Source organism: Periophthalmus magnuspinnatus, chromosome 2 (genome assembly GCF_009829125.3).
Source record: "Periophthalmus magnuspinnatus isolate fPerMag1 chromosome 2, fPerMag1.2.pri, whole genome shotgun sequence".
NCBI classification, from domain to species: domain Eukaryota; kingdom Metazoa; phylum Chordata; class Actinopteri; order Gobiiformes; family Gobiidae; genus Periophthalmus; species Periophthalmus magnuspinnatus.
Genome location: NC_047127.1, coordinates 5,111,357 through 5,137,980, shown reverse-complemented (window position 1 = coordinate 5,137,980; position 26,624 = coordinate 5,111,357). Strand labels below are relative to the sequence as shown.

Genomic DNA, 26,624 nt, shown 5'->3' with positions numbered 1-26,624 from the left:
CTCACATCTACTTCTGTTTTTAATGTTTTAAATGTACTAGTTTGCTTCATTTTTTTATGTTTCAAATGTATTTTAAACAAGGCGTCCTGTATAAATAAAGATAAAGAAAAGAACAGAGCCAGGACTTACAGAAAATAATACTACAAATTCAGAACCAAAATAAGGCCATGTTTAATAATTTAATTTTAACATGCATAAACCATGTAGAAAATACTTTACAGCAATGACAATACTTAAACATGACGCTTCATCAGGCCAAAAAAAAACAAAAAAAAACAACTCACAGATCACTGAAGGCTCACAAGTTCGGTTAGGCTGATGGTTGTTAGTCTAGGTACATGGCGAGATCAACTTGCTGACTTTATTCATACCTGTAAGAATGAATACGAAATGAACTAAACATGTACAAAATCGACCCAACAAATGTACAAAGATCGGTACAAAAAACATCATTCAAACAGCTCCACGTCTCCATCGTTTTACTTCACATAACAATGAGGTTTATGGAGAGATCAAAAATTTACAACAAAAATAAAAACAAAACAACGAAATACAGTGTTTAGTCAAATTAGAGACGAGGTTTGCACGTAGAAGGCTACTTTATGTGTAAGAACGAAATTGGCAAGTATTCTAAGTCAGCGTTGGAGTGCAAAATTAGCTTTATAACACTGCTCAAAGATAACATCGATAATCTAACGTGATTTTGAAGCATTGAAGTCTAGGGTAAAAGTTTCTGCAAGTGTTTTTGAGAAGTTCTTTTGGACAATATATTATTATTATTATCTCTGTATGCAAAAAAAGTCAGAAAGTTTAGGACATTGACTGTATAAAGAAGTGGACGTCACCTATAGCGTTCAGCTCAAGTCAAATGATGCGTGTTGCGGTTAAAGCGGCGAAAAGAGCAGAGGTCCTTATTTGGAATTCTGACTGCGAGTATCACAGCAACCAAAGAGCCAATCCGGAGAGAGGCTGTTGAAAATAACGTCCCTTTCCGCGTACACTATTGGTTTTGCAAGGAGCAGACGCTTAGCAACGCTGTTAATCAAACCTGTTAACTAACGCTAACGCTAGCAGGAGTGACCTCAGGGAAAGAAGGCGCCTGATTTTTCTGTTTTTAGTGTTTATATCTTGAATTACGGACACAATAGAGAAATAAACGAGTAGCATCATATAGTGCGGGTTAAAATGATCAAAATGACAAGTCTGGCAGCAGCGGTTACAGAGAAAGAGGCGACAGTTTTTCAATAGAAAGTGAATTGCCGCCAGAGTCGATAGAGCTGGAAGCGCGCCCAAGCTCACTTCCTATTTGCAACACGGCGGCTAGCAGGTTAGCTACGTCCATTTATCTATACAGTCTATGGTTTAGGAATAAAATTAAGACTTTGAATTTAAAGTCCATTATCACTTTTCGTGTAGTCATGCGTGTTAGGAAAACTGTCACTTTTATCGTAAACCAAAGCCAATATGAAAACGCCAAATTACGAAAGCAGTGTATTTTTACCCTTTTATGATGAATCCTTAAGATCAGTCAAACATTAGCAATATAAAAGTTCAAGGCATCAATAAAAATAAACTGTATGAAGATAGATTCAACAGAGTTTCCCCCTTTTTAGTGTTTCAGCAAATGCAAGTTTTATTAACAACAGAGATAAGATTATGATAGCTCAAATTACCCCGTTAACCAGATCAAGGTTCCAGAGATGTTTCAATTAGTCCAGTTATTATTACAGTTATTAAAAAGGTGCATTACGTAATTTTTCTAGCTTGTATCAATAGCGATTTTGTTGCTTTGCCTGGACTAAATAAGGCAGTACGGCATTAAACGTATCTATTTGCGTTAATACAAACTGGTGACGCCATTGAATCAAGCTGATAGAAGTTTAATGCCATACTGTGAAACCTTCCAGGCAAACCAATGACATCTCCATGGAGACAAGCAAGAGGCAAAAAGGTATAAAGGCGCTGTACCTGATTTTGTCCGTCATAAAAAACGTGAAGCTAGTTCATTTTAAACGGTTTGCAGTGGTCCAGAGTTATTCCTCACTTACTTTATGCATTAAGAACATCCTAATTATTCACCAAGATGAGTTTCTAAGCACTTTTTACAACTCTCAGAGACCAGAGCGGAGAGCTTTGCCATCACGGTAAAGCTAACAGCAATTTTTCTGACCTCAAGAGCTGCTTAAACAATAAATCTGAACTGAAACGAGACAAATTTTGCTCCAATATTGTGGAAAAAAATCAGGTACAGTAATATTAACGTGGGGAAACACTGATTTAATCTACCTTTAACATAAAAGTGTTCACTTCCTTGTTGTCAGGTCACATATTTTTCCAAAGGCATCTCATTTCTCCTTCAATCCTTCCCTCAATGTCCTTCATGTTTTCACAGACAAACTAAACACGTCTCTGTCCCCGGTGTCCTCGTCCTCGTCCTCTCAGAACAGGACATCTTCGTTTGTGATGAGCGTCTCCACCACCAGTCTCTGATACCGGATGTCGTTGAGAGCCGTCATGGCGTCCAGGTCGGCGGCCCGCATCAGAGTGGGGCCGAAGACGATGCCGAGGTTTTCGCTGGACATCAGGTTGTCCTTTTCATAATCTGTTACCCTGGAAAAAAAACAGTAATAGTATGTATACAAACAGCCGATAAAGATGCGTCCTTACTCTTGAGTGGGCTCGCATCTCCACAAACCTATTTCTAATTCTTACTTGGCCTGGTAGTTTCAACGGTAAAACTCGTCTATCTCCATGGAGAACGTTCTGGTTTCTTAACTTTTTATTTCCGTGAATTCATCCCAGTGATGTGCCACCTCCAGTAAGTTACACAGTGTTGCTTTAAAACTGTTATATACTTATTACATGTGATACATACGCAATTATTACATTTGTTTTGTAATCTTTCCTGTAAAATCTTTTCTTCTTGTTTTGTCTTTGTACGGTGGTCTCTCGCTATATCGCGGTTCACGTGTCTCCTGTACAGTACAGAATGTGTTCAGACAAATTTACATAAACGTTAGATCGCAGTGTGACTCTGAAGTGCTGTACGTTTGTAAGTTTTCTCCTCGACAAAACCCACAATGTCGATGAAACGTTCTGCACCGACAAAGGCGCCTACGAAGGTTTGAACTTTGAGTGTTTAAACAAGAGAGAAATGTGAGAAAATGTTAACGCCTGTGTGAGAAAAGTGTATAAAGTGTGTGGTGAGGGGTTTTACAGACAAAAACATATAGAATAACTGTAAAAAATAAAGCTGATACTTCATGGATTTTGCCTATTGCGGGTTATTTTTAGAACGTGACCCCCGCGATAAACGAGGGACCACTGTACACCTATTATATATGACGTATACGCAATTATTACATTTGTTTTGTAATCTTTCCTGTAAAATCTTTTCTTCTTGTTTTATCTCTGTAATGGCTTTAATATGTAATTGTGTGTAATTTTAGTCACAATTAAAATCTGATTATTTGAACAGCCCAAATCCTGGACACAAAATACTCAGTGGTTTAAATCTATACATTCTTACTTCTTTCCTTGTGTCATAAACCCACAGGTTCAACATTTTTACATTTCCACTTTCCTTTGGGGCTTTTGGCATAATTGAATTCTAACCATACACCATTAGATATAATTATGTTCCGTCTAATAACGCTGAAGGCTTTGAAATGTGCCAACCTCTTGAGGTGAGCCATGAGGTATCGCAGGGTCTCACAGTGAGCAGGGGGCAGCAGCTTCAGAGCTTCATGTAGAGACTCCAGACGTTTTTCCGCATCTGTAATTTCTACGCACCAAAAGGACACATTATACAGTTTAATATCCCCGGGTTAAAATGAAATGGGATTGGAGGTCGGTGGAGCGCTGCTGCAGAGTGGACTTACTTGCACTTTCTATGAAGCGGGGATAGGCGTCGTAGGTGATGAGGGGGATGGGGAGCTCTCGGAAGTAGAGTTTCAGGGCTCCGGTGATGATGTTGATGTCTTCATAAACGTTGGAGGATATATCGGCCTTCTCTCCATCTGGAAGAAATTCAGTTATTAGATTATTATTAGATTACTGGTGGGCACGCCATGGTCACAGTTCAGCTATCGTGGTAATAAAGCTGCGCTGTGCAACTTTGCTGGTGATGATGGTGGACGGGGGAATCTGTTGTACCAGGCCCAAGGGATTAAGGGGCTCGGAATTGTAACCTCAATCTTAATTTCTTAATCTTAATTTAATGTTAATATTAATTTATCTTAATCTTTATTTGTATCAGGGGGGGCCCATGTGATTCTTCTTGCCCCGGGCCCCTGAAATTTCTGTTGCCGGGCCAGACAGTGGGGTCCGCTAGCTGCTTGTCTCCTTTTTTATGCCTTTTTTTGCTAATCTGTTTTAACTGTATAATTATTTGTTTTTGTTTTGTGTTTTTTTTTTTTTTTTTTGTAAAATTTGGCTTTTTTTCTGATTCTATTGTATTTTATATTTCTGTATTTAATCTATTTTATTAATAAGTATCAGTCTGTAAAGCCTTGTGAGTTGATCTCTGTGAAATTCGCTCTACAAATAAATGTTATCTACTTACTTAAATGTTACCTGGAATGTTCCACAGTATAGCATTAACCACACCGTGTATTTACTCTGCTAAAAAAGGTGTTTTTACTGCTAAACATATCTCGACCATTCATGGTTTTGATTTGAATTGTTTTGTTGCTATAGAGTTGTGATGATGTCTCTTCCTGGTCCAACTGGAAACTTGTTTTAATTTGATGCTGCCCACCTTGGACCAGGAAGTGACATCACATTCATAACAATGCAAGACCACTGCTAAATACTAATGCTAAATGCTTCACATCGGAAGAAATCCTTAAAACTCATGAATATACCGTATTTTCCAGAGTATAAGTCGCACTGGAGTATAAGTCGCAGCCAAAAAAATGCATAATAATGAAGAAAAAAACATATTTCACATATAAATCGCATCTGAGTATAAGTCGCACCCCTGGGAAACTATGAAAAAAAAATTGCGACTTATGGTCCGGAAAATACGGTAGCAAAGATCTACTCTGCCTTGTTCTGCTTAAACGAGGACTATTCGTTTCTGTTGATATATTTAGCTAACTGAAGCAAAACGATGCAAAAGTAACAGCAAACGGAATATGACACCTTACCTCTATCAAACGCCAACTTGACATCTTCAATCAGCTCACTGAATCCTGATATTCTGTACAACCCCTCCGACTGAAGACCTACGGACACATCAATTATTCACTCATATTAAAAAAAAAAAAATTGAAAAAAATAAATGAAAATATCACCCTAGCGATATACAATAAAGACTGATTGGATGAAAATGGAAAACAGAAGGCTTTAAGTCAATTTTCCCACCAATCAAGTTCAATTACACCACGTGAAGGGTTATCGATTTGAAATATTAGGGCACTTCAGTCACTCAATAAACCCAAGCTTCCCCAGAGACATTAGATATTCAACGTGTAGAGACGGGAACACAAAGAGAACAACGACATATATGTATTTTAGAGTTCATCCCTTACCTCTCGCCTCTATTTCCTGTATGCACATGTCCACCACCATTGGCCGCTTCGTGTTGTGCGCTTTGACCAGCGTGGTCAGATCGCAGCTGTAGACTTTCTTAACGTGTCTCAGGTCTGGTTGGCAGTCGTTGGGAACCACCTTGGAGCACTGCTTATGGACGTTCAAACCGCAATCTGCGAAATGAAATGTAAACGAGAGATTTTAAAGAGCCAGTATTTTACTTCTATGGGGTATTAACTGTTAACGTGTAACATATTTAGATCACCATGTTGCCTTTTATTGCTTTGAAAATGCTATATTTGCCCAAAACAGCGTATTAATATGTTTTATACGGTTCGCTTTCGTTTTTTCTCTTTGCTCTCTGCGCTAAGTCACTCCCCCTTCAGAGCGCCAGCAATTATAATGAAACTACTGCACATCGCATCAGGTTTGTGAAGTTGTAATGTATTATTTTGTATCATGCTTTTTGTAGAATTACGGACAATTGTCGTTTAGGAGCATGGTTGACGTACGATTGTTTGGACAAATCTTACAGCCGCCCGTAAAGAGGGAAAGATCACTAAATTACTCAAACATGCATGGATGATATCTAAAAACTTCCTCAGGCATGCATTTGATGAGGGAATATAGTTATAACATAGTAGAAAGCTAAAAAAAAACATCTATGTTGCGTAATACTCCCTATTTTAACAATGAATTGAAGCTATTGCATAACAAGGGAACCATCGATTTGAGAGGAATGTTTCTTGGCAACCGAATTCAGCGTGACTCACTTTGAATGAGTCAGGGAACCTACGCGTGCTGTCCTAATTTAAATTCTGAGATAGAGCTACAGAAGAAAGAATAAATTGATATTTTAGATGGTATTTTGATCGATTTTTGGATTTATTTATTTTTTTACCTGCGCATTTGACTCCCTGAGCGATGAGACCCCACATGAAGTTGGCACAGTATTCGCACCAGTGTGGACCCCTGAACGTGTGAACCTGAACGAAAAAACAGAGAGAAATGGACAGATTGAGAATTAACAAAAAGAGAAAGAAACACCAACATTAGGATTGTTGTTTATATGTAAGAATGTATTGTAATGATTCTGGTAGTAATGATTATGCAATGTTAACTAGTCACTTCACCTACGTACAAACATGGAATAGAAATGCAAGTTGAGATAAACCTGACACCAAGACCTCCTTTTATCCAGGCTTGGGACTGCCTCAAAGAGTCCACAATAATAATTATGTAATGTTATGGCATTTATTTACAGTTATATTATGAAAAGTTAATAAGCAAATCATATTAATACTAGTTTATATGGCGCTTTTCCACTTTCAAGGCACTCAAAACACTTTACATCACACACATTCACACCGGTGTACGCAAAGGGAAGGACGTTAAGTGTCTTGCTCAAGGAATCACACCGCCAATCTGTGGGTCAGTGGATGTTACCCCTTTGCCAACGATGTTTAGGTCGAGAGCAGGATTCGAACTGCAAACCGACCGAACTGATACTCTACCAACTGAGCTACTGCTTTCCAAAAACTCAGCGTTGACCCTAAATAACCGCTCTCGACGTAAACATCACTGGTTGTGCGGTGCGATCCACTGACCCACAGGTTGGCGGTGCGATTCCAGGTCGCACAGATGAACGCTGTCGTTGTGTGTAGTGTGTGCGAATGGGTGAGTGGTTACTTGATGATGCTTTGAGTGCCTTTAAGGTGGAAAAGCGCTGTATAAAAACATGACCATTTACCACAAACCTGTAAATAACAGCTTTATAACCATAACATTGTACATTTACACAATAGCCGCACGCTTGAGACACAAATGCCAACAGTGCACTATTATGTGGAGGTTGCATGTTCTCTGCGGTGTCCTAGGTGAATTTGAATAAGTCCCCCTATGCAAAATCAGCACTTTCCACACAACAGAAAATCACATACACACACACACACAAGCATTAATACACACACTCACACTGAACACTTCTCACCTTGAAATTATGGACTTTCTCATACTTGGGCATCAGGTCGCTCTCCCTCAGCGTGGCCCTCCGCACCAGCGATGTCAACTGCGAAAGGGCAAAAGAGCGGATTGGTTGCCAGAAAGCAGACGCCGGAGATTTCGGCTTAGGGGGGGAGGGCATCCGATGGAAAAACCCGCTCCTCGTACTCGTGTCTGCGATGCCGCTGGCCGTTACGGGTAGCGAGGGAATCGAACCACTAACCGCAGATGTGAAAAGTGTTCCTTTCTGACTCGCGTCCTTCTTGTTTCGCCTACCTCTGGATCGCTTTTTGACCTTTTTAGCGATGTAAGGTTCTCTACTTGGCATGGTGACACTTGTGAGACACTACAATAATCAAATGCTAGACTTTAACTAAATGATGATGATGATTTCATTCATAAAAATACTACTACTACTACAAGGCAAACCAAGGAATCAAAACAGTCCAATTCTTCTGTTAAGCTAGATTTCAACTAAACTAGGTGCATCCATTCATAAAAATCCTCTACTACGATGCGAGCCAACGAATCACAGCAGTGCAGAGTAAACAAAATAGTGTAATTTCTGAAGTAAAAAAATCTCAAAATTCTTCCAAATCCCGAGAGTGAAAATGAATCGTGTCCGTTCAAACACACATGGCTCACTTCGTGTCCGTTGTAATCCTCTTTGGCATTGCTCTAAACGTCACCGCGCACCTACAGCTAAGGGAGGGAGAGAGAGCGAGAGAAAGACGGAAGGAGGAGCGGAGGGAGTGAGAGGGGAGGAGGAATAAATTGAAGGTGGTGTGCGCGTGTGTGGGGGCGGGTATTTGCTACATCGTGGGGAATGAAATCTGTGTACACGCTCAATTCGTGGGGACTAGGCTCCTATATATGGGCAAAAATCTTTACCCTTAATTGTTAGACTGACAACTTGAATGTTAAAGCTGCACGATGTAGTTTTTTTTTTCCATTTAGGAGGTCAGCTACCTGCTTGTCTGTTGCGCTGTTGCCTAGGATGTTCCACAATATGGCATATTTGGTAATGTATCGTGTAATTATTCAACTACAGGTGTTTTATTGCTACAAAACATCCTAAAAACTAATGAAGTGGGGTTGCCTCTCCACAGATCTGACCTGTAAGTTGACCTGATTGTGCTGTCCGTTTTCCCCATCGTAATAGCATGAAGTTTATATATAAATGGACATAACTAACGTGCAAGCCGCCGCAACCAAAACAGGAAGTGAGCATGGGCGCGCTTCTGGCTCTATCGATTTTGGCTCCAATTCACTTTCTATTGAAAAACTCGTCCCTCTTTCTGTAACTGCTGCTGTCAAACCCGTCATTTTGGTCTTAAATGTTCGTATTAACCCACTCTACATGAGCCTGGTCTTTTTTTCTTCACTATTGTGTCCGTAAATCAAGAAATTCCAGGCAAATTAAAGCATCTCCATGAAAACAAGGTGGTAGCGGACCCTTCACTAGCGATATTACATAGTGTACCTTTAAAACACGTCTTATATTTAAAGGTAAGGCGTTCGGTTAAGGTTACACAAGTATTCGCTGTGGTTAAGGTCAGGATCAGTCTCGAGGAAATGAATAATGTCCCCGAAAAGCGCGCAAACCCAGCATGTGTGTGGAGGTAATGGATGAATTTAACAGGTCACATTGAGGAGGGAACCAGCCAATGACGTTACAGCGTTCGCATGTTGTTGGTTGCCGCGGTCGTCCCACGGGAGGAGAACAACAGAGGAGCTAGAATAATGCAGAGGAATTTGTGGGTACAGAAATCAATAGTAAGTAGCCCAGTGTTAGATAAGACACATAATAAAAGTACATTTCTCTATAATTAGGGTATAAATATGGAAATTGGGATGGAATGATGATTTCTTATTTCCTTTGGGCTTCACAAACAAAACAATTTCCTTCCTCGCGTGGAGTGATTTACATACTCGGTTTTGTGCCAGATGCCCTTCCTACCCTTTTTCTGTCCTTTACTGATATAAGTTGAAACTGTGGAACGTGTGGGTTTAGTTTATAAGCCAAAACATATACACAATAAGAGTACAGTTACTTCAAAATTATATACTCAAGTAGTAGTAGAAATACAAAATTGCAGTCTAAGAAATAAGTTAAAGTAAAAAAAGGAATTTGTAAAAGCTAGTAGTCAAGTAAGAGGAAATGAAAAAAAAACAAACAAACACTTTAAATCGTGCAAAAATCTGGTATTTCAGAGCGGAAGGAGCGGTCCAAGAATCAACTATCAACTGTTTCGTAACCCAAATATTTACTCAAGTAATAGTACTGTACTGTTACTCGAGTAGTACAAAAAGTATTATGTGTGAAAACTACTCTGACACATACGATTTCATGAAAGAGAGTTGTGTTTTGTTTTATTCTCACATGTTTAACACACAAATCCTGCATATTTAGGCTGAGTTCTTCTCTCAAACTGAAAACACTCTGTTCCACCTTGTGATGTCATCATGTGGTGATACAGGAAGTGCTCCGCTGTGTTTTTAAACTCCATACACCTTCACTAGAATCATTTGGATCATTTCAGCCCTGGAACGAACAATATTTACTGAACAAAACGTGAAAATTAGCTGTGCAACACTACCACTTCATGACATCACAAGGTGGAACAGAGTGTTTTGAGCTTTGGAGATGACAAACTAATAATACAGTGTTACTCAAAAATGTGTGAATTAAGCAAAACACAACCCCTGGTCTGTTTTTGAGGAGTTAACAACATTATAACATGACTTAACGCTCACAAGAGTCACAATTCGCATAAAATAAACTTACTCAAGTAAATGTCGCAAAGTACGACCCATTTTAATTAAACAAACACACCAAGAAGAAACAAAATTATCTGTTTTACGGTTTTGCTCGGCGTTTATAGTTACTAGCCTGGTTTAGCTCATCATAGATTACATAATAAATCTTGAACTTGTACTCTGCTTCTTCCATCACCTCTGCCGCTCTCCGCTGACTTTTAACAAGAGCCCCTAAAACCCCATTATCTTTATCTCTCCCCCTGGCACTACGAAAAAAAACCTCATTTAAATTACAAGCTAAAAACTCGTCCACGCTGAATACGCGCAGTCTCTCCCCTGTGCGTACTTTTACTCTGAAGCTACTTTTGGTTTCAATGTCACAACCTTCCTCCTGCTTTGTCTGCAAATCCAGCCAATTACACAACACGCAGCACCACTCGCATGTGCCCGGACAGTGATATATATGGTGCAGTGGAGGTAGTCATGCATTGCGGGTCACGCCGGGGCCTTGGTGGGGGTCTACGCAACCGGAGGACACGTATAGATGAATGAGAATGGTATCTTTCTAATGTACTGCGTGTGTCTCTGCTGTATTGTATCGATATAAAGGCCAAGTGAGGTTATAGGAGCAGTGGTCCAAACTGATTAGCGATTCACACGTCACTTAGCTTAGCTGCAGTGTGGACATTTCTAGTAAGTTCTCGAGGATAAGGTTGAAATAAAAAACAAAAGGGATGAATGAAACTATATCCAAATGTCACTGTGTAATATTAATTGTAGTTTTGTTGAAAATGTACTTAAAGTCTATAAATATGTTCTGAAATACATGGGATTCTTCTATTGGTCTAGCAGTTCATAATTGAATGTTAAAGCTGCATTATGTAGTTTTTTTCCATGTAGGGAGTCAGCTACGTGCTTGTCTATTGCGTTGTTGCCTGGGATGTTCCACGATATGGGATTTGTACTTATGTATCTTGTAATTATTCAACTACAGGTGTTTTATTGCTACGAAATCACTTAAAAAATGAACTAAATGGGATTGCCTCTCCACAGATCTGATATGTAACTTGGCCAGGTTGCGTCGCCTGCCTTTCCCCATTGTGATAGCATAAACTTTATATATAAATGGACATAGCTAACCTGCTAGCCACCACATTCCAAATAGGAAATAAGCACGGGTGTGCTTCCGGCTTCATTGACTTAGGCTCCAATTCACTTTCCATTGAAAAACTGTGTCCTCTCTCTCTGTACCTGCTGCTGTCAGACTCATCATTTTGGTCTTAAAATGTTCGTATTAACCCGCTCTACATGATCCTGGTGTTTTTATTTCACTATTGTGTCCGTAAATAGCAATTATGTTCCTTATTGTGGAACATTCCAGGCAAATCCATGCGATTCCTGTATCGGTTCAACAGTTCATAATTCAGTTTTCTCTCAAATGTTAATGCTCCTGTACTCTGTGCTTTGAACCGTGATTTAAAGCTGCACTGTGTAACGTTTCTGGTGGGAGACCTGTCACCCTGGAGATGCTATGGCTTTGCCTGGTTTGAATAAATACCATATAGAAACGGAGGGTTTGTTTATTTCTCAAAAATACCTCAAACCTCAAAAAATGTTTCTTCGCCATTCACGCAGATCTGACCTGTGATCCCGTTTGTCTCCATGGAGATCGATAAGTTTAATGTCGTACAGTGGAGCATCCCAGGCAAAAGACGACAGGTGGTAGACCCCCTAGCAGAAAAGTCACATAGTGCACCATTTTCCTTTCAGTGTTTCCCATTAATACACCAATCCAGCTGTTCCATTTCCGATGCCGATTCCAATACCGATTCAGATTCCATTCCCACACAATGTCTTTTAGTATCTGCGGATGCCCGATACCCACCGATACCAGAGCAGAGACTGAAAACAGCATTTATTTCCCTAAAACAATAACAAAATAAGACGAAACTGATCCAAATCTCTTTAGTAAATACAGAACAGCTTTGTATAATAAAAGTCCAAAATCAAAGTCATTATGAGACTTTCTGGACCAAATACAACCAGGGAACAGTCTCATTACATCAACTGAACCGATATTTGGAAACTGACATCTGATCCAGGTAATATTTGAGTATCGGCGCCAGAATCAGATGGGTACATGTCCTTAAAAATATTTCTCCGCTCAATAAAATTAACTACATATCGGCATAACAAAATTTCACTTTATTGCTCATTGTATTGTCAGTCCAGGTCTGATCCAAAACAAAAGACGAAGTTTAAATCTGTCAAACTTCGTCTTTTGCTGCTCATTGTATTAATATAAACTTCTAAAAGGAGGCGACGCTGGTCAAAAATGATGCTTAAACATTAAATATACGCAGTAAGTGACATTTATACTCCACAAACTGAATGAGTTGAAATGACAAAAACCTTTTTAGATTCAATTTTTTGTTAAACGCAAGAAAAGTCGCTATAGTCGTCAATATAATTCGAAAACTTCTGAAACGGCCGCTTCCCCGTTTTCCGTGTTCTCTTAATTGCTAATCATCTGCTCGCTGAATGAGTCATAATCACCTCACCTGTCTCCTTAACAGTTTGCAGACAGCTCTAGGACACAGCGTCGGAGTGCGTTCTGCAGGCACCCCGCTCTTATGTAACACTGCTGCAGAGCCCTTGGCTGGAGTCCACTTCTGCTCTGCATCCTTCCTCCTCCTCCTCCTCCTTCACCTCCTCCCCCTCCTCCTCCTCGTCTTCTTTCCTCCTCTTTCTTCAATCCTCAGCACCTCGCAACCCTCATCCCTCCATCCTCGCTGTACTGTATAGATTCAAACTTCACTCAAAGCCTTACATAAACTCTCTGCAGTTTGTTTCTATTTTAGCTGCCGCTTTAGAAGAAACGAAAAGAAAAAACAGTATTATAAGATTTTTGTAAATGTGTCTTTTCTCAATTATAAAATGTAGTAAATTAAAAGGGACAACATCTGGTTTACCACACCCGTATTTGAAATGTACTTTTTTGTAACCCATTGTTGTAACCCAAACTTCAATAGTACTTACATACTTTAAAGTACATAGATATTGGGTAGGAATACATCTAACTTACATAGCCTGGTCTAAAATAGTAAGTGTATAGGAATTATAAAACCCTGGAAAGGCCCTGTAATGTCATGTACCGTTACTTCAATAGTACTTATCGAGTAGTAGAAAAATGTACTGTGTGTGAGAAGTACAATTTAATTAAAAACTGAAGTTACTCAAGTAAATCAGATGTTTTTCAAGGTATATTTGAGCATTAAAACATCCGTAAATGAATAAATGCAAGATGGATAAGTGCAATGCTGTACTGCAGAATATTCCAGGTAGAACAATCATATAACGGGAAAATGGACTCCTCCAGAAAAGTTGCATAATAAGTACACATTTTAAAGTACATATATATTAGGTAGGAATACATCTAACTTGCATAGTCTGGTCTAAAATAGTAAGTGAATAGGAATTATAAAACCCTGGAAAGGCCCTGTAATGTCATGTACAGTTACTTCAATAGTACTTATCGAGTAGTAGAAAAAAGTACTGTGTGTGAGAAATACAATATCACTAAAAACTCAAGTTACTCAAGTAAATGTTGCCAAGTACTACAAACGCCTGCAACTTTTTATTTCAATTAAACGTTTACCATACCCGTACCTGAAATGTACTTTTGGCACCTATTGTTGTAGTAGCACACGCAGTCCACACCAACACAGTAAAAGTAAAGTAAAGAAAAGAGTCCCACTGCTTCAAACACAATATCCAATCAAACTACAGTCTGCACTGAATCACTTTCCATATCACGTAGTTACATGTGTGTCTGGTCAACAAGCACTGTCCTTCATTAAAGTGTCTTAGATTATATATTAGTCTTATTTATCACTTTTCCTGATGCTCTAAATCAGAGGTCTGCAAATCTTTAACAGCAACAAGCCACATTGACCCATTTCAAACCAAATGAAAGTCAGAAAGAGCCATGTTTTTTACAAGTAACAAGACAAAGTAATTAACAGATTCATTTAAAAGAAGTAAGTCAACTGTTTGCAATGATTAACAGATTATAAAGAATATACAAAGTTTTAGTTTTATGAACTTGGTGGTGTTTTTAGGGGGTTTTGAGCAAATGTAATAAAAAAATATATATATGTAATTTCCTGCATTCTAGTGCGTTTAATGTGTAATAATGACTCTACAAAAATTATTCTGTGTGATTTTATGAGATTTCATGAGATTTGCTCAGACAAATAGTAAAAAAAATATAAATAAATGCTAATAATTTCCTTTTCTTTTTCTCAATAAAACTGCAAAGAGCCGCACTGGAGGCTTTAAAGAGTGTGGCTCTTTGGAGAGCGGTGGCAGACCAGTGCTCTAAATGCTCCAAAGTGTGCTTCCTTTTCGGTGGAATTTCTGGTTAAACGGGAATCCTATAAATTTCAATGGAGAATTTGAGAAATGTTTCGCCTCATAAACAATCTGAAAACTGTGCAATCTTCATGTGAGCAACACGTCAACACTGCACTAATTCTCTGGGAGGCTTTAAAATGGCTCTGTAGTCCCTATAGAACTTATTTGCTGTCAAGATCGGCCGCCCCATGCAAAATAATACAACCTGAATGACAATGGCAGCGCCCACGGCAACTTCTGGAATAAAGTGAGTATAGGTGAGCCGCTACAGATGGGCCAAACCAACACCACACTGCCACATAGAGGCCGGAGGACCAAACAAACCAAAACCATTTCACTGCTTATCCAGAATCATTAGACAGTTCTAATGTTCTGATTTACTATAAACAAGGACTGCCTACAAATTTCTCTTTAGAATTGAAACTGGAACCAACAAATACAATGACACACGCCCCCTTGTGGTCAAAATAATATACTGCAGGATCCTAATGTTTCAACTCACCCTCTCTTCAGCGTTAAAATCATCTTTAGCAGGTACTGGCACGTCCGGGCTGAGGGGCAGATGTTTCTTCAAGGTGGGCTCCTGGTTCAGGGTGGTGTAGCCAACGTGCTCATAGATGGGATTTATAGTCATTTTGGCGATATACTCTGCAGCCTAAGGAAACGAGACGGATCACATATTAAATTAACGAATACAGTAAATAAAATACAGGAAAATAAACAACAACAAACCTTAGTCTCAATATATAGCGTGATAAGGCCGTCCGTGACCAAGTCGTGGATGGACTCAAACCTTTTCTCTCCGACAAAGTGCTTCCCATCGTGGTAGAGACGGAAGTTTCTAGTCTGGTTCCCAAACCTAAAACAAATTCGCAAAGACATACTGTTAATTTTTATTACCTGACCTATCTCTACACTTTAACTTTTTTGGTGGATGGTCTTGGTTTGCCACGTGCTTGTCTCCATGGAGATGTTATTGCTTCCACAGTATGAAATTACACTTATCTTTACCCATGATGTCACCAGGCTAAGTGACAGGTAAGATCTGTGGAGAGGTTAGCCCGCTACAGTAAGAATGCATGTTTTTCAAGGTATATTTGAGCATTAAAACACCTGTAAATTAATAAATGCATAATAATAATAATAATAATAATAATAATAATAATAATAATAATAATAATGATGCACTCTTCATTCCATAGAATCTCAGAGTGCTACAATAAAACTTTAATTAGAACTTTAAACCAGTACTAAACTGATAAATGCTAAAAACATCAACAATAAGCTTTCCTAAATAAAAAAGGTCTTTAGATTAGCTTAGTTGCGGTGGATAAGCGCAATGCTGTACTGCGGAACATTCCAGGTAGAACAATCAAATAATGGGAAAATGGACTCCTCCAGAAAAGTTGCATACTAAGTACACATTTTAAAGTACATAGATATTGAGTAAGAATACATTTAAATTACATAGCGTGATTTAAAATAGTAAGTGTACAGGAATTATAAAACCCTATAAAGGCCCTGTACCCAATTATATTTCAAGTTTTTGAGTAAAAATCGTCAGATATATTGTATAACCAACTCTTGAGGTCAAAATAAGTTTGCTGCGTACTGTCTGCATCTAATTATAAAGTATTTTTTGTTTGAGAATCAGGAAGTTGTTGTTAGTTTTAACAAGACGACAAGACTCTGCTGAGAGTTCTTTGAAAAACGCTTATAAACTCATTGCGGTGAGTCATTAGGATGTTCAGAATGCATAAGGTAAGTGAGAAATTACTTCGCACAAAACCACACCACGGCAAACCTTTTAAAATTAAATATTTCTCATTTTTCACATCCTTAAAACAGTAAAAATCACACTGTAATAAAACCAGCAAGGGTTAAAACAGCCCTGTTACGTCATTAACCCAAAAGCCAACCTTGTTCTTCTTTACCAATCCACAGCGGACTTGTATTTATGGAAGGTGATAATAACCAAAGGGATGAGTGCGGGTGGGAGAATCAGAGGGGGCTATGAATAGACTAAACTGACCCAAAAGCTCGCAGTGTGCCACATTCAAAATGGAGTCGTGTGCCAATTCCAATGAGTGAGACTTTCTAATGTGACAGCTCCTACTCCCCGTGAATCATGCTAACGGTGCGTCAGGCCAAGTGAGAATGAAGCAGAGCAAGCCTTTTTTTTTTTTTTTTTTTTAAGTTAAATGTTTTGTAACTTCATTGAAAAACATACTTAATATTAACTAAGGTAAAATAATGAAGTAACACATTATAAAACATTGAAACACAGCAATAAATAGTCATAGTTCAATAATAATTAATACAGATGGGGGGAGCTAAAATTAAAATAGTTAAAATGCAGTTTTTTTTTTGCTAAAACAGTGAGTTATTGGGTTTAGTAAAGACATTGATAGAAATGATCAGGTTCAACTTTTTTAAATTTACCTTTTGGATATTTCATAGCACCTACTACACTCGATTAACAGTTCGAAATTGTCTAGAACTTCCTAAAAAAATAAAATTTGAGAACAAAGTAAGTACAAAAAAGTAGGTCTATGCTGGCGGGAGTGAAAACAGGGATTCATCAGGAATATGGCATCTTGAAATAAGGGATTAAATGGCTCAAACATGCACGTATCACTCCAAAAACAACTTCAGGTGACTAAATGTTGAGAGGAAACAACTACAACATGGTTTTACACGTCTGAAATGTTGATTTTGCGTAGTCTTGTACCTCAGAGCTAGTGTGTATGTGCCCGGTTGCCTCTGACTCTCCCTGATGAGGTAGCTTCCTTCTGCTTGGCTCAGTAACTGGTCAGCCTCTTCTCTGGAGATCATCCCATGGTACCTGAAAGATGACAGTATTATAAAAAAAAAACATAACATAACTGCTGTATTACTCAAACTGATAACTGCCACTCACTCTCTTCCATAGTATTTTGGACGGTTTTCTACCTGGAGGGACAAAGAAAGCGTAATTATTATTTGTCAATTATTGAACTGTTGGTAAATGTTTTCCCAGACTTTGGCAGCCAGAGGGACCAGTAAGTGAGAGGCTTGTAGGTGGAGGTGAGGAGAAAACTGCATGAGTCACAAAAACCTGGTCCTGAACATTCGGTTGTCAAGAGAACTGCTGTCGAGCCAATAAATGAACAGCCCCAACAAACAGCAAGGAATATTAATTATGTGTGTTTGTGAAGGGCTGAGTAATAGATTATGAAATATAGTCAAATCAAATTGCTGTTTTGAAGGTAAGCAAAATTAGAATGTCAAGTATATTGTTTAGAATATAAAAAAATGGGTCTAAGTGTTCCAATATTGATTTACAATTTGTTGAATGCTTACTCCTCACTCTTCAACCCATTTACAGAGATTACAGGGTCATTTTTTGGGCCAAATTGAGTTTTCTGTCTCATTTCACTCTCCAGACCTCGGGCCAATCAGAGAGATTTTTACAGATGGAAAAAAGCCTGACAGACAAAAGCATTTTTTATTTTAACATAAATCTTGAAAAATGACTTTTAAAGCAACTGTATTTGTTTTTTGTTGACTTTTATATTAAGCACTTTGGTCATCTCAAGTTGTTAAATGTGCTATCTAAATACATTTGAATTGAACCAAACTGAATTATGCTATGAGGCTAAAGATATGATCATCATTATTAGTGGAGTAAGAGAGAAAAATTTGTGTCAATATTGCCAATCGTTAGCAAGTTCTGTAAAGTTTAAATGCAAAGTTAAATTGTATTGCTCACTTAGGCTGGCCATGACGATCCAAATACAAAGTAATTACATATCCTAGCTTATATAATTTCCTTCAGTGTAGAATGATAAAGCTAAACTTAAAGATATGATTAGAGCACAGAGTTGTCAAGAATCTGATGAAATCTATGGAATCCACCTGGACGAGTGACACATAAATAAAAGAAAGTACTATGATTTAATGTTGAAAATCACATTCTATTATCTAACATAATAATTTTTAAATATCGAATTCAGTATCAAGTACCAAGTTTATTCCTTAGTATTGAAAATGACTTTAAAATTTTAGTATCGTGACAGCACTACTATGAGATGAAAATAACAAATCATTATTATATTGATGTTTGCCTGCTTCTATTATTGGTTTAATATACTGTTTGTTTGTTACGCAGCGTTTTCTTCAGATGAGTAAATTGCATGAATAAGAAATGCTCTTCTTTCCCTGCCCCAATTAAAATGGTAGAAAAACTCAATCAAGCATTCCGAATTCCTTCTCAGTTGTGTTATTGCATCTAGGTCAACACCAACAGTTTAACAAATGAATTCCGACAAAAAACAAATCCCCACTGGATCTCAAACATCTGGTGGAGGCATCCCAGTGGGTCGTGCTGATATGTCCCACTCTGTTTACCTCACAGGTACACGTGAGTCTGCGGGGATGCGGCGCCTCCTGCTGGAGCTGGTACACTGTGAAAGAAAAGATATTTAAATACACAAACAACATCTGCAACGTGAAATTAAATCAAACACCTATACTTACAATAGGATTTCCATACAGGCCTGTAGTCGTCATGGTCTGTGCAAAAAACAACAACAAAAAGACAGTTAAAAAAATAAATTCCTACACTGCCCTCAAGTGGTTAAACCTGGTGTATGTTCACATGCAAACCAATATCTGTTTATCTGATTTCTGCACATTCAAGATAACTTAAATTAAACGTAAACCGTACAACAGACAGTGGCATTATTGAATGAAAATTAAATAAAAAATGTCAAAAACAAATAAACAATGGCATTTTTTTAAATCAATAATACTCCTTAAATATACTTCAGTCACCATATTTAAACCTTTTTTGTTAATAACATTTAAATTAAAAAAGTCTCTAGTCAACTACCAAAATAATCGTTAGCTGCAGTCCAAATAGTATGACAACAATAAAAAACATCTTTGTAGTGCACAACAAAAACTTGAATAAACCTGTTTGACTGTATCCTGGTTCATTGGGAGGTCATCTCACTAGTAATAACATTGATTTACTACATCTGTGCGTCTGTGTTTACGTTATGGGTGACAAACAATTCTCTTCCTGTCTCGGTGAACTTTGTCCACACACTGCAAGTCTTATCTAGTACAGTTTTTGTCCCTGTATCCTCTCTTCAAAATAACACAAACGTTAGGCTAACTTCTTCTCTCAAGGCGACACGTACAGACAGATAAAGAAGGAGTTAACGGAAAAGCCACCATCTTGCCTGAAATAAACTACTAATAATGCATTTCAACTCACTGCTGCAAGAATAACTTTATAATGCCACATAGATTACTAGAATACCATTCATGCAATACAGTTTTTGAATTAAACCAATTGTTTGAATCAGAAAACTATTGAAAATGCAATTAAACTAGATCCACATAACAGATCACTGTTATAATTTGTTGGATCATAACTTTAAACCATAGGAATACAACAGTAAGATAAAAACAGACATCAAAACATGCACACAAGTCAGATTTTAAATGCCTTACCAAAAACATTTAGGGCCATGTTGACTTTGCTGCTGCTCACAATAAAGAAAGAAGCAGTGGGTCTAATAAAATCAACACCACGGATCCATGTATCCTGCAAAACAGCAAAAGCACACGTTAGATTTAAGAATAAACAGTCTAAATGGTCAGATCTGATGGTGAAAGTGCAAACAGTGAAAGCGATCTAAATAATGCCAGGCTCACGTTACACGATGCTAGGTTAACGCTAGCGCTGGAGTTGGCAAAAGAATAAACAAAACGGGATGCTGCTTTGTTTCCCCGCATGGAAAGGTAATGTATTATTTCGTAAACAGGCCGCAAATACTCCAATTGTGGTTTTAAAAACTAACAGACGCGTTATTATTCCCATATAACGGTTAGCTAATAATACTAAAGTACTCACATTCACCGTTCGCATCCATTCTACTGTGTGGTCGCCATCTTGCCAGGTCACGTGAGCAGTCTCGCCCTCTCTGGGGTAACTATGGTAACTGTATATGATGATGTCGCTATGTAGTCATATTTGTTATTTATTTATTTATTTATATTTTACCATAGTTACTGCAGCTTTACATCACTTCAATTGCTCATGTGTATTTACTGTTAAACTAACTTGGGTTAAATAAGTTATTCTTCTATATAATCAAAGCTTTATTAAACTGTATTTTACTCAAGACTGGATAATAACAGACATAAATATGGGGAAAACTGGTTACATAAACCATATACTATCCAATCTTGTGTTTCTTCTATAGAAAGGATGATAAACGTTATAGAGATTCAGTTGCGACATGGCCGGTTAGCTCAGTTGGTTAGAGCGTGGTGCTAATAACGCCAAGGTCGCGGGTTCGATCCCCGTACGGGCCAGCCAGTCGTTTTAATTTTTTTTCTTTTTAACTTTTTTTTTTTTTTTTTTAAATGACCATTACCTGACCTTTTGTGTGCTGTAATAATTTAATGTATGTTTTAATATTCGTCAAACCACTGATCTCCACCGTTCCCTCTCACCGCATGGAAATTATAGTTAGATTTTCCTTTATTTTACAGATGATATAGGTTTTTTGAAATCTGGCAACCCTTTCTTAAATATCCAAAAGAAAAATTGGGTATAATAATTTGATGCAAGCAGTGTATCTTTACAGCTTTTACTACACTTTAGTTCTTCTGTTTTAGAGCTGGGGCTGTATTGAATATGTGTAATTATTATAAACCTATTTATTGTATTGTATTGAATTGAATTGAATTGAATTGAATTTAATTTAATTTAATTTAATTTAATTTAATTTAATTTAATTTAATTTAATTTAATTTAATTTAATTTAATTTAATTTAATTTAATTTAATTTAATTTAATTTAATTTAATTTAATTTTGTTTTGTTTTATTTTATTTTATTGTATTGTATCATGATGCTTCCATTTAGATTTTTTATGCTCTCAGATTGCTGTACATTTCCTTCTGTCATCACAAAAAACATTCTTACGTTTTTTATTTATTCATCCCCATGACATTTAACGGTCCGGTGCAGTTCCCTGTGCGGCCGCCGTGTGTCGCTGTTGCCTCAGTGTCTCTTCTTCTCTCGTTGCCGGGGCTGGCTCTCACTGTAGTGCCGGCTGCCTGAGCTGGAGGCACTGTGTTGCTCTTTATTGTTCAGTAGAAAGCTCAATGCTCGCTTCCCCGCATTTGTCTCAATGGCCACAGCTCGGAAAGCACGTCCCAGCCGAGAGTGAGAGCTTCGGCTGTGCAAAGGGGGACTTCTACGGGCTGCTTTTCTCTCAGGAAGCGCTTGGATTTTACGTTACGTGGTGGAAAAATCAAACCTTTACTTGGGGACAATCTGTGGAGCAGAGGAAGGATCCCGGGTAAGGAAATCACGCTCTCAGGGACTAATAAACGAGGTTACACGTAGCACACTGGCTCTTCTTGAGGAACTGTGACTCGTGTTGAACTAAACTGCACGAGGGGTTAGTGTTGCATGTGTTTATTTACTCTAAACTCACTAAATCAGCTTGCATTTTGACATAAACGTGTGTGGCATATCCAGGCTCATCGCAGAGGTGCAGAATAAGCGAGCTCCAGTCTCAATCTGTTCATTTTCTTAATCGGCTGAGCAGTGGGAGGTCTCACATCATCAGAGTACTTGCTCCATGCTTAATCAATGTGATATAATGACGTCCCTGTTTAGTCTCTGTTTAGTCTCTGTTTAGTCCCTGTTTAGTCAATGTTTAGTCCCTGTTTAATCCCAATTTAGTGCCAATTTAGTCCCAGTTTGGTGCCAATTTAGTCTTAGTTTAGTCCCTGTTTAGTCCCAGTTTAGTGCCAATTTAGTGCCAGTTTAGTGCCAGTTTAATGCCTGTTTAGTCCCACTATAGTCCCTGTTTAGTGCACAGTTAAGTCCTGTTTAGTCCCAGTTTAGTCTCAATTTAGTCTCAGTTTAGTTCCCTGTTTAGTCCCTGTTGAGTGTCAGTTTAATGCCAGTTTAGTCTGAATTTAGTGCCACTATAGTCCCTGTTTAGTGCACAGTTAAGTCCTGTTTAGTCCGCATTTAGTCCCAATTTAGTCCCAGTTTAGTCCCTGCTTAGTCCCAGTTTACTCCCAATTTAATCTTGGTTTAGTCTCTGTTTAGTCCCATTATAGTCCCAGTTAAATCCCTGTTTAGTCCCAGTTAAGTCCTATCATTCTATGTTTTTTCATTATTTTTACTACTTTTTACATTTTATATATACTTACATGAAGTAAGATAAATGGAATAATGTAGTAGCGAAAAAAGTGAAATAACTCTACTAAATGTTTTTCGACAAAGCAAAGGGTGATTATAGGCTTGTCATGATACCACATTTTAAAGTTTTATATATCGCTGAAGTAAATATAGACGATAAACAATAATACCTGTGCAATCCTCCACAAAGAAACTGTTTTAATTAAGGATAGTGTTTTGGTTTGTGGAGTGTTTTGGTTTTGATCTGTTGCTGCCTGTCTGTTTATAATGGATGGGGTTGTTGTCATTGTTGGAAAAAATTGTCAGCCGTTGCACATTTATCTTGACAAGTCTTTAAACCTACACCATACGTCTCTGGAGCGCGGCAGCTTGCCTTTTAGCCTACTAACTCTGATGCCTAAAGGATTACTCTCCTAACCTACATTTCCAGTCCTGACATTACCTACTGTACTTGAAATACTCACGCTGTGCTTGTTTATTGTAGCAGTGCAATACTAATAATGAGTCGCCATTTATTCTACGGCTGCAAGATCGAAATCGCAATTACCAAATCGCAAAGGCTGCCATTTTTGAAGTACTGCACCATCATTTTCTCCACAAACAACAAAATATCCTGTCTTATTGTGTATAAAAACTGCTTGTACCCTGTGGTTTCTATCTGTACAAACATGTTCTGAAACGTGATTCTTGTATTAGTTTGTCGGTTAATCCATCAATTCTTAAAAACCTCGAAAACATAAATCGCAGAATTAGATCTTTTTCCCAAATCGTTCAACCCTTATTCATTCATTCATTCATTCGGGAATTAACAAGCCCTGACCATCTGTCCACCCCTATACCCCGTCTACCAGGTGACATCAACAATTAATTCATTGATCTCAAGGGAGAGCAAATGTTGGGAGCCGGACCACCACCCCCTCTCCAACGTCTGATAAGGTCACCACAAGCCAAGGTGACAAAATGACCAGGCAAGACCCCCAACCACCCACCCACCCATCCTAGCTATCCGGGATTGTTTGCCACCTTGATCCCAGATGGGGGTGGTAATGACTTCCCTGTTGGCCATTCACTTTTCCGAATCAATATCGCGCACACGCAACAATAGTGAATGCTCCGACTGTCCGCCTTGCTTCTCCAGAGGGCCATATGACCGAGCGTAATGACCAGGAAGTGTCAACTTGATAAAGCGTAGTATAGGTCAAGTATTGATTAGTACGTCTGCTTGTAAGGTTGTCACGTTTTTGGAGTGTTCCTGACATCTGACGTAGGAGTACTTTTGACGTTGAAATTAGAGATGCACCAGTTCGGCTTTTTCTGCTTCGATACCAATGTCGATACTTTGGTTTTAAGTATCTGCTGAGCCGCGATATCAACCAATAACTGGGGTTTGTAACTGTTATTTAGATGTCTGTGTAATCCTTCAGTCGTTCATAGTAAAAGCCAAAGTTAAATCTGTTAACTGGACAAAATGTTGTAGAAGTGAAGACGTTTCGCTGCTCATCCAAGCCGTTTCTTCAGTTTTGGTCAGACTGCTGGTGGACGCTTCCAGAACTGAAGAAGCGACTTGGACGAGCAGCGAAACGTCTTCAGTCCTACAACGTTTTGTCCAGTTGACAGATTTAACTTTGGCTTTTACAACAGAAAATACAAGCTCAATAATACAAGGTGTTTTGGGCCAACATCGACACGTAAAATATCCAATTACACCAATTTATAGACCAAAATGAGATAACAACTGCATCGATATCTCGCAACTGAGGTCCAATCCATAAAAATATTCAATATCTGCATCGATATCCAATCCCAGCATTGGGTCCCTAGTTGAAATCCTGGTTAAAAATCCCTGCACTATCTCCCATATGCTTTTCTGCTCTACCACTCAACCTCTCAGTCAGCCTTTCTCTTGCTTTGTTCTCCTATCTCCACACTTTTATAGGGGCAGACCATGTGGTAGACATAATACTTTATGTGGGCCGCATTATTACGCTGGCAAAAACTCTTAAGCCTGGTGAATATTTGAACTCTCATAAAATAGGACTTTAATATTGTGTTTGTCTTGTTTTGGCATTGAATCTGGCATATTAAAATTGCATTACGTACCTTTTTTTCCCCCCTGTCTCCATGGAGATGTTATTGCTTTGCCTGCAGTGATCCATGACATTAAACTTCTGTCTTGCATTTCTTTAATTACAGGTGTTTTTAATGCTCGGAAATACCTTGAAAAACATGTGTTCACCTGCTCGTTTCCATGGAGATAGATGGATTTAATGACATACATGCGCCATATTAAGATATTAATCCATTAATAATGGAGGCATGATTACAAACCACCGTTCCAGTAAGGCAATTATGATTTGGAAATGTTATTTTTAAGTCGGATGCACCTTCTAGATACAACCCACTCCAATCCAATCCCAAATCTGGCTTTGAACTTGAACAAAATGCACTCTTGTAACACCAATTGTCACCCATTTATATATAAGTCAAAATGATTCAGATTGCCGTAGACCGGATAACGTCTTCGTATCAGTTTTCTTTCCAACTTCGTCCATCCATCCCCAAATTATGTAATATGTATGTCTGCGTATAATTCACTTCACTTCCTCCATACATCCTCTTCTCTATTTTTAAAAGCATCCAATTGCTGCTGGTGTCGAAACCGGATTGGTAACCTTTGTTGTTCTTCCTCCCCCTTGCACTCCTCCGCCGCCTCCTCCGCCTCCTCGCGCGTGTGTCCGCATGCACAAGTATCCCATTCCCATGCCCCGGCCTCCTAAACCGGCTCTTGGGAACTTTTCAGCTCAAACTGGTTTAAAGACTGCTGGCTCCCACAGTGAAGTCCTTTGTTACTCTTGGTCCGAACTCACTCAATATTCCTCTCACCTTCTGGTCCTCACTGTTAATTTGGATGATGATGCAACTTTATTTTCTACACTTTAAATGGCTGCCTTTAGTAGACTTGACGATTTAAAGCGGGAGTTTGTAATTTGTGGTTAGGGGATTAGAGCTGGGGTTGTAATGAGGTGTCGCCGGGGAAGGTGGAGGCAGGTGGGAAAAAATTTGGTGGCAAAACAGGTGGAATTTTTAAATTTTCATGGATTATTTTCATTGTTATGGCTTGTTTTTCTTTTTCTTTTTTAGAGTGAAATAGATTTTTTAAAGAGGTAGTATCTTATTTCTGGATCCCCATGTTACTTTTTATTGTTTTGAAAATGCTATATCTGCCAAAAACAACATATTAACATGTTTGATAGGTTTCACTTTCGTTTTTGAGTCTCCCCTTCCTTTGCTCTCTGTGCTTAGTTACTCCCCCTGAAACTAATGAAACTACTGCACATCGCATCAGGTTTGTCAAGTTGTGTTCAGTTTTGTATCACGTCTTTGTATATTTATGGAGATTTGTCGTATGGGAACATGAGTGACGTAGGCTTGTGGGCGGAGCTTTGGACAGAATCCTGTAGCTAACCGTAAGGAGGGTTAGCGTAGGGCCCGGGAGGGATCGTTAAATTACTGAAGCATGCATGGATGACATCTTAAACCTCTTTAAGCATGTTTTTGATGACGGAACTACATTATAACGGGGTCGAAAGCTAAAAAAATCAGTTTTGCTTAATACCTCCTCTTTAATAGCCCCACACCAGATTTTTGCAGATATATCAAATTGCAGTCATCATAAAAATCAAGCCTAAACT

General features: G+C 38.4%; 2 protein-coding genes and 1 non-coding gene across 5 annotated transcripts in view; 2 read left to right on the top strand and 1 right to left on the bottom strand.

The window, feature by feature from the left end:
• Positions 1-147: 147 nt before the first annotated feature.
• Positions 148-20,668, bottom strand: LOC117383450 (N-chimaerin-like). Of its 2 annotated transcripts, XM_033980635.2 has the most exons (15): positions 20,618-20,668; positions 20,215-20,308; positions 19,231-19,266; positions 19,102-19,157; positions 17,633-17,664; positions 17,444-17,557; positions 15,445-15,571; positions 15,215-15,367; positions 7,526-7,603; positions 6,437-6,521; positions 5,535-5,708; positions 5,151-5,228; positions 3,882-4,019; positions 3,679-3,784; positions 148-2,610 (listed from the first exon to the last, which is right to left on the bottom strand). In XM_033980635.2, exons 1-15 carry the CDS (start codon positions 20,630-20,632, stop codon positions 2,439-2,441), a joined length of 1,458 nt encoding a protein of 485 aa, XP_033836526.1. In that variant the 5' UTR covers positions 20,633-20,668; the 3' UTR covers positions 148-2,438. The 2 variants fall into 2 exon arrangements, with proteins under 2 accessions (XP_033836526.1, XP_033836534.1); XM_033980643.2 differs by lacking the exons at positions 15,215-15,367; positions 15,445-15,571; positions 17,444-17,557; ... (3 more) ...; positions 20,215-20,308; positions 20,618-20,668 and adding an exon at positions 7,760-7,864 and having other exon boundaries at positions 7,526-7,660.
• Positions 20,669-21,007: 339 nt separating this feature from the next.
• Positions 21,008-21,081, top strand: trnai-aau (transfer RNA isoleucine (anticodon AAU)). The gene has a single exon. It is a non-coding gene; the product is annotated as a tRNA-Ile (tRNA).
• A 732-nt stretch (positions 21,082-21,813) lies between these two features.
• Positions 21,814-26,624, top strand: part of LOC117380934 (FERM, ARHGEF and pleckstrin domain-containing protein 1-like) — a 72,192-nt gene continuing 67,381 nt past the window's right edge. Inside the window, exon 1 of one of the 2 annotated variants that reach the window (XM_033977770.2) lies at positions 21,814-22,075. The gene's annotated coding sequence lies outside the window, so the exon portion shown is untranslated. The remainder of the gene's footprint in view (positions 22,076-26,624) is intronic. The other variant, XM_033977776.2, reaches the window with a different exon arrangement.

Excerpts from the sequence above, each read along its gene's own strand:
- LOC117383450 (XM_033980635.2), bottom strand. Across the intron at positions 15,368-15,444 it reads CGCTATATATTGAGACTAAG|GCTGCAGAGTATATCGCCAA; the intron begins GTTTGTTGTTGT and ends TCGTTTCCTTAG. Across the intron at positions 5,229-5,534 it reads ACAGGAAATAGAGGCGAGAG|GTCTTCAGTCGGAGGGGTTG; the intron begins GTAAGGGATGAA and ends ATGTGTCCGTAG.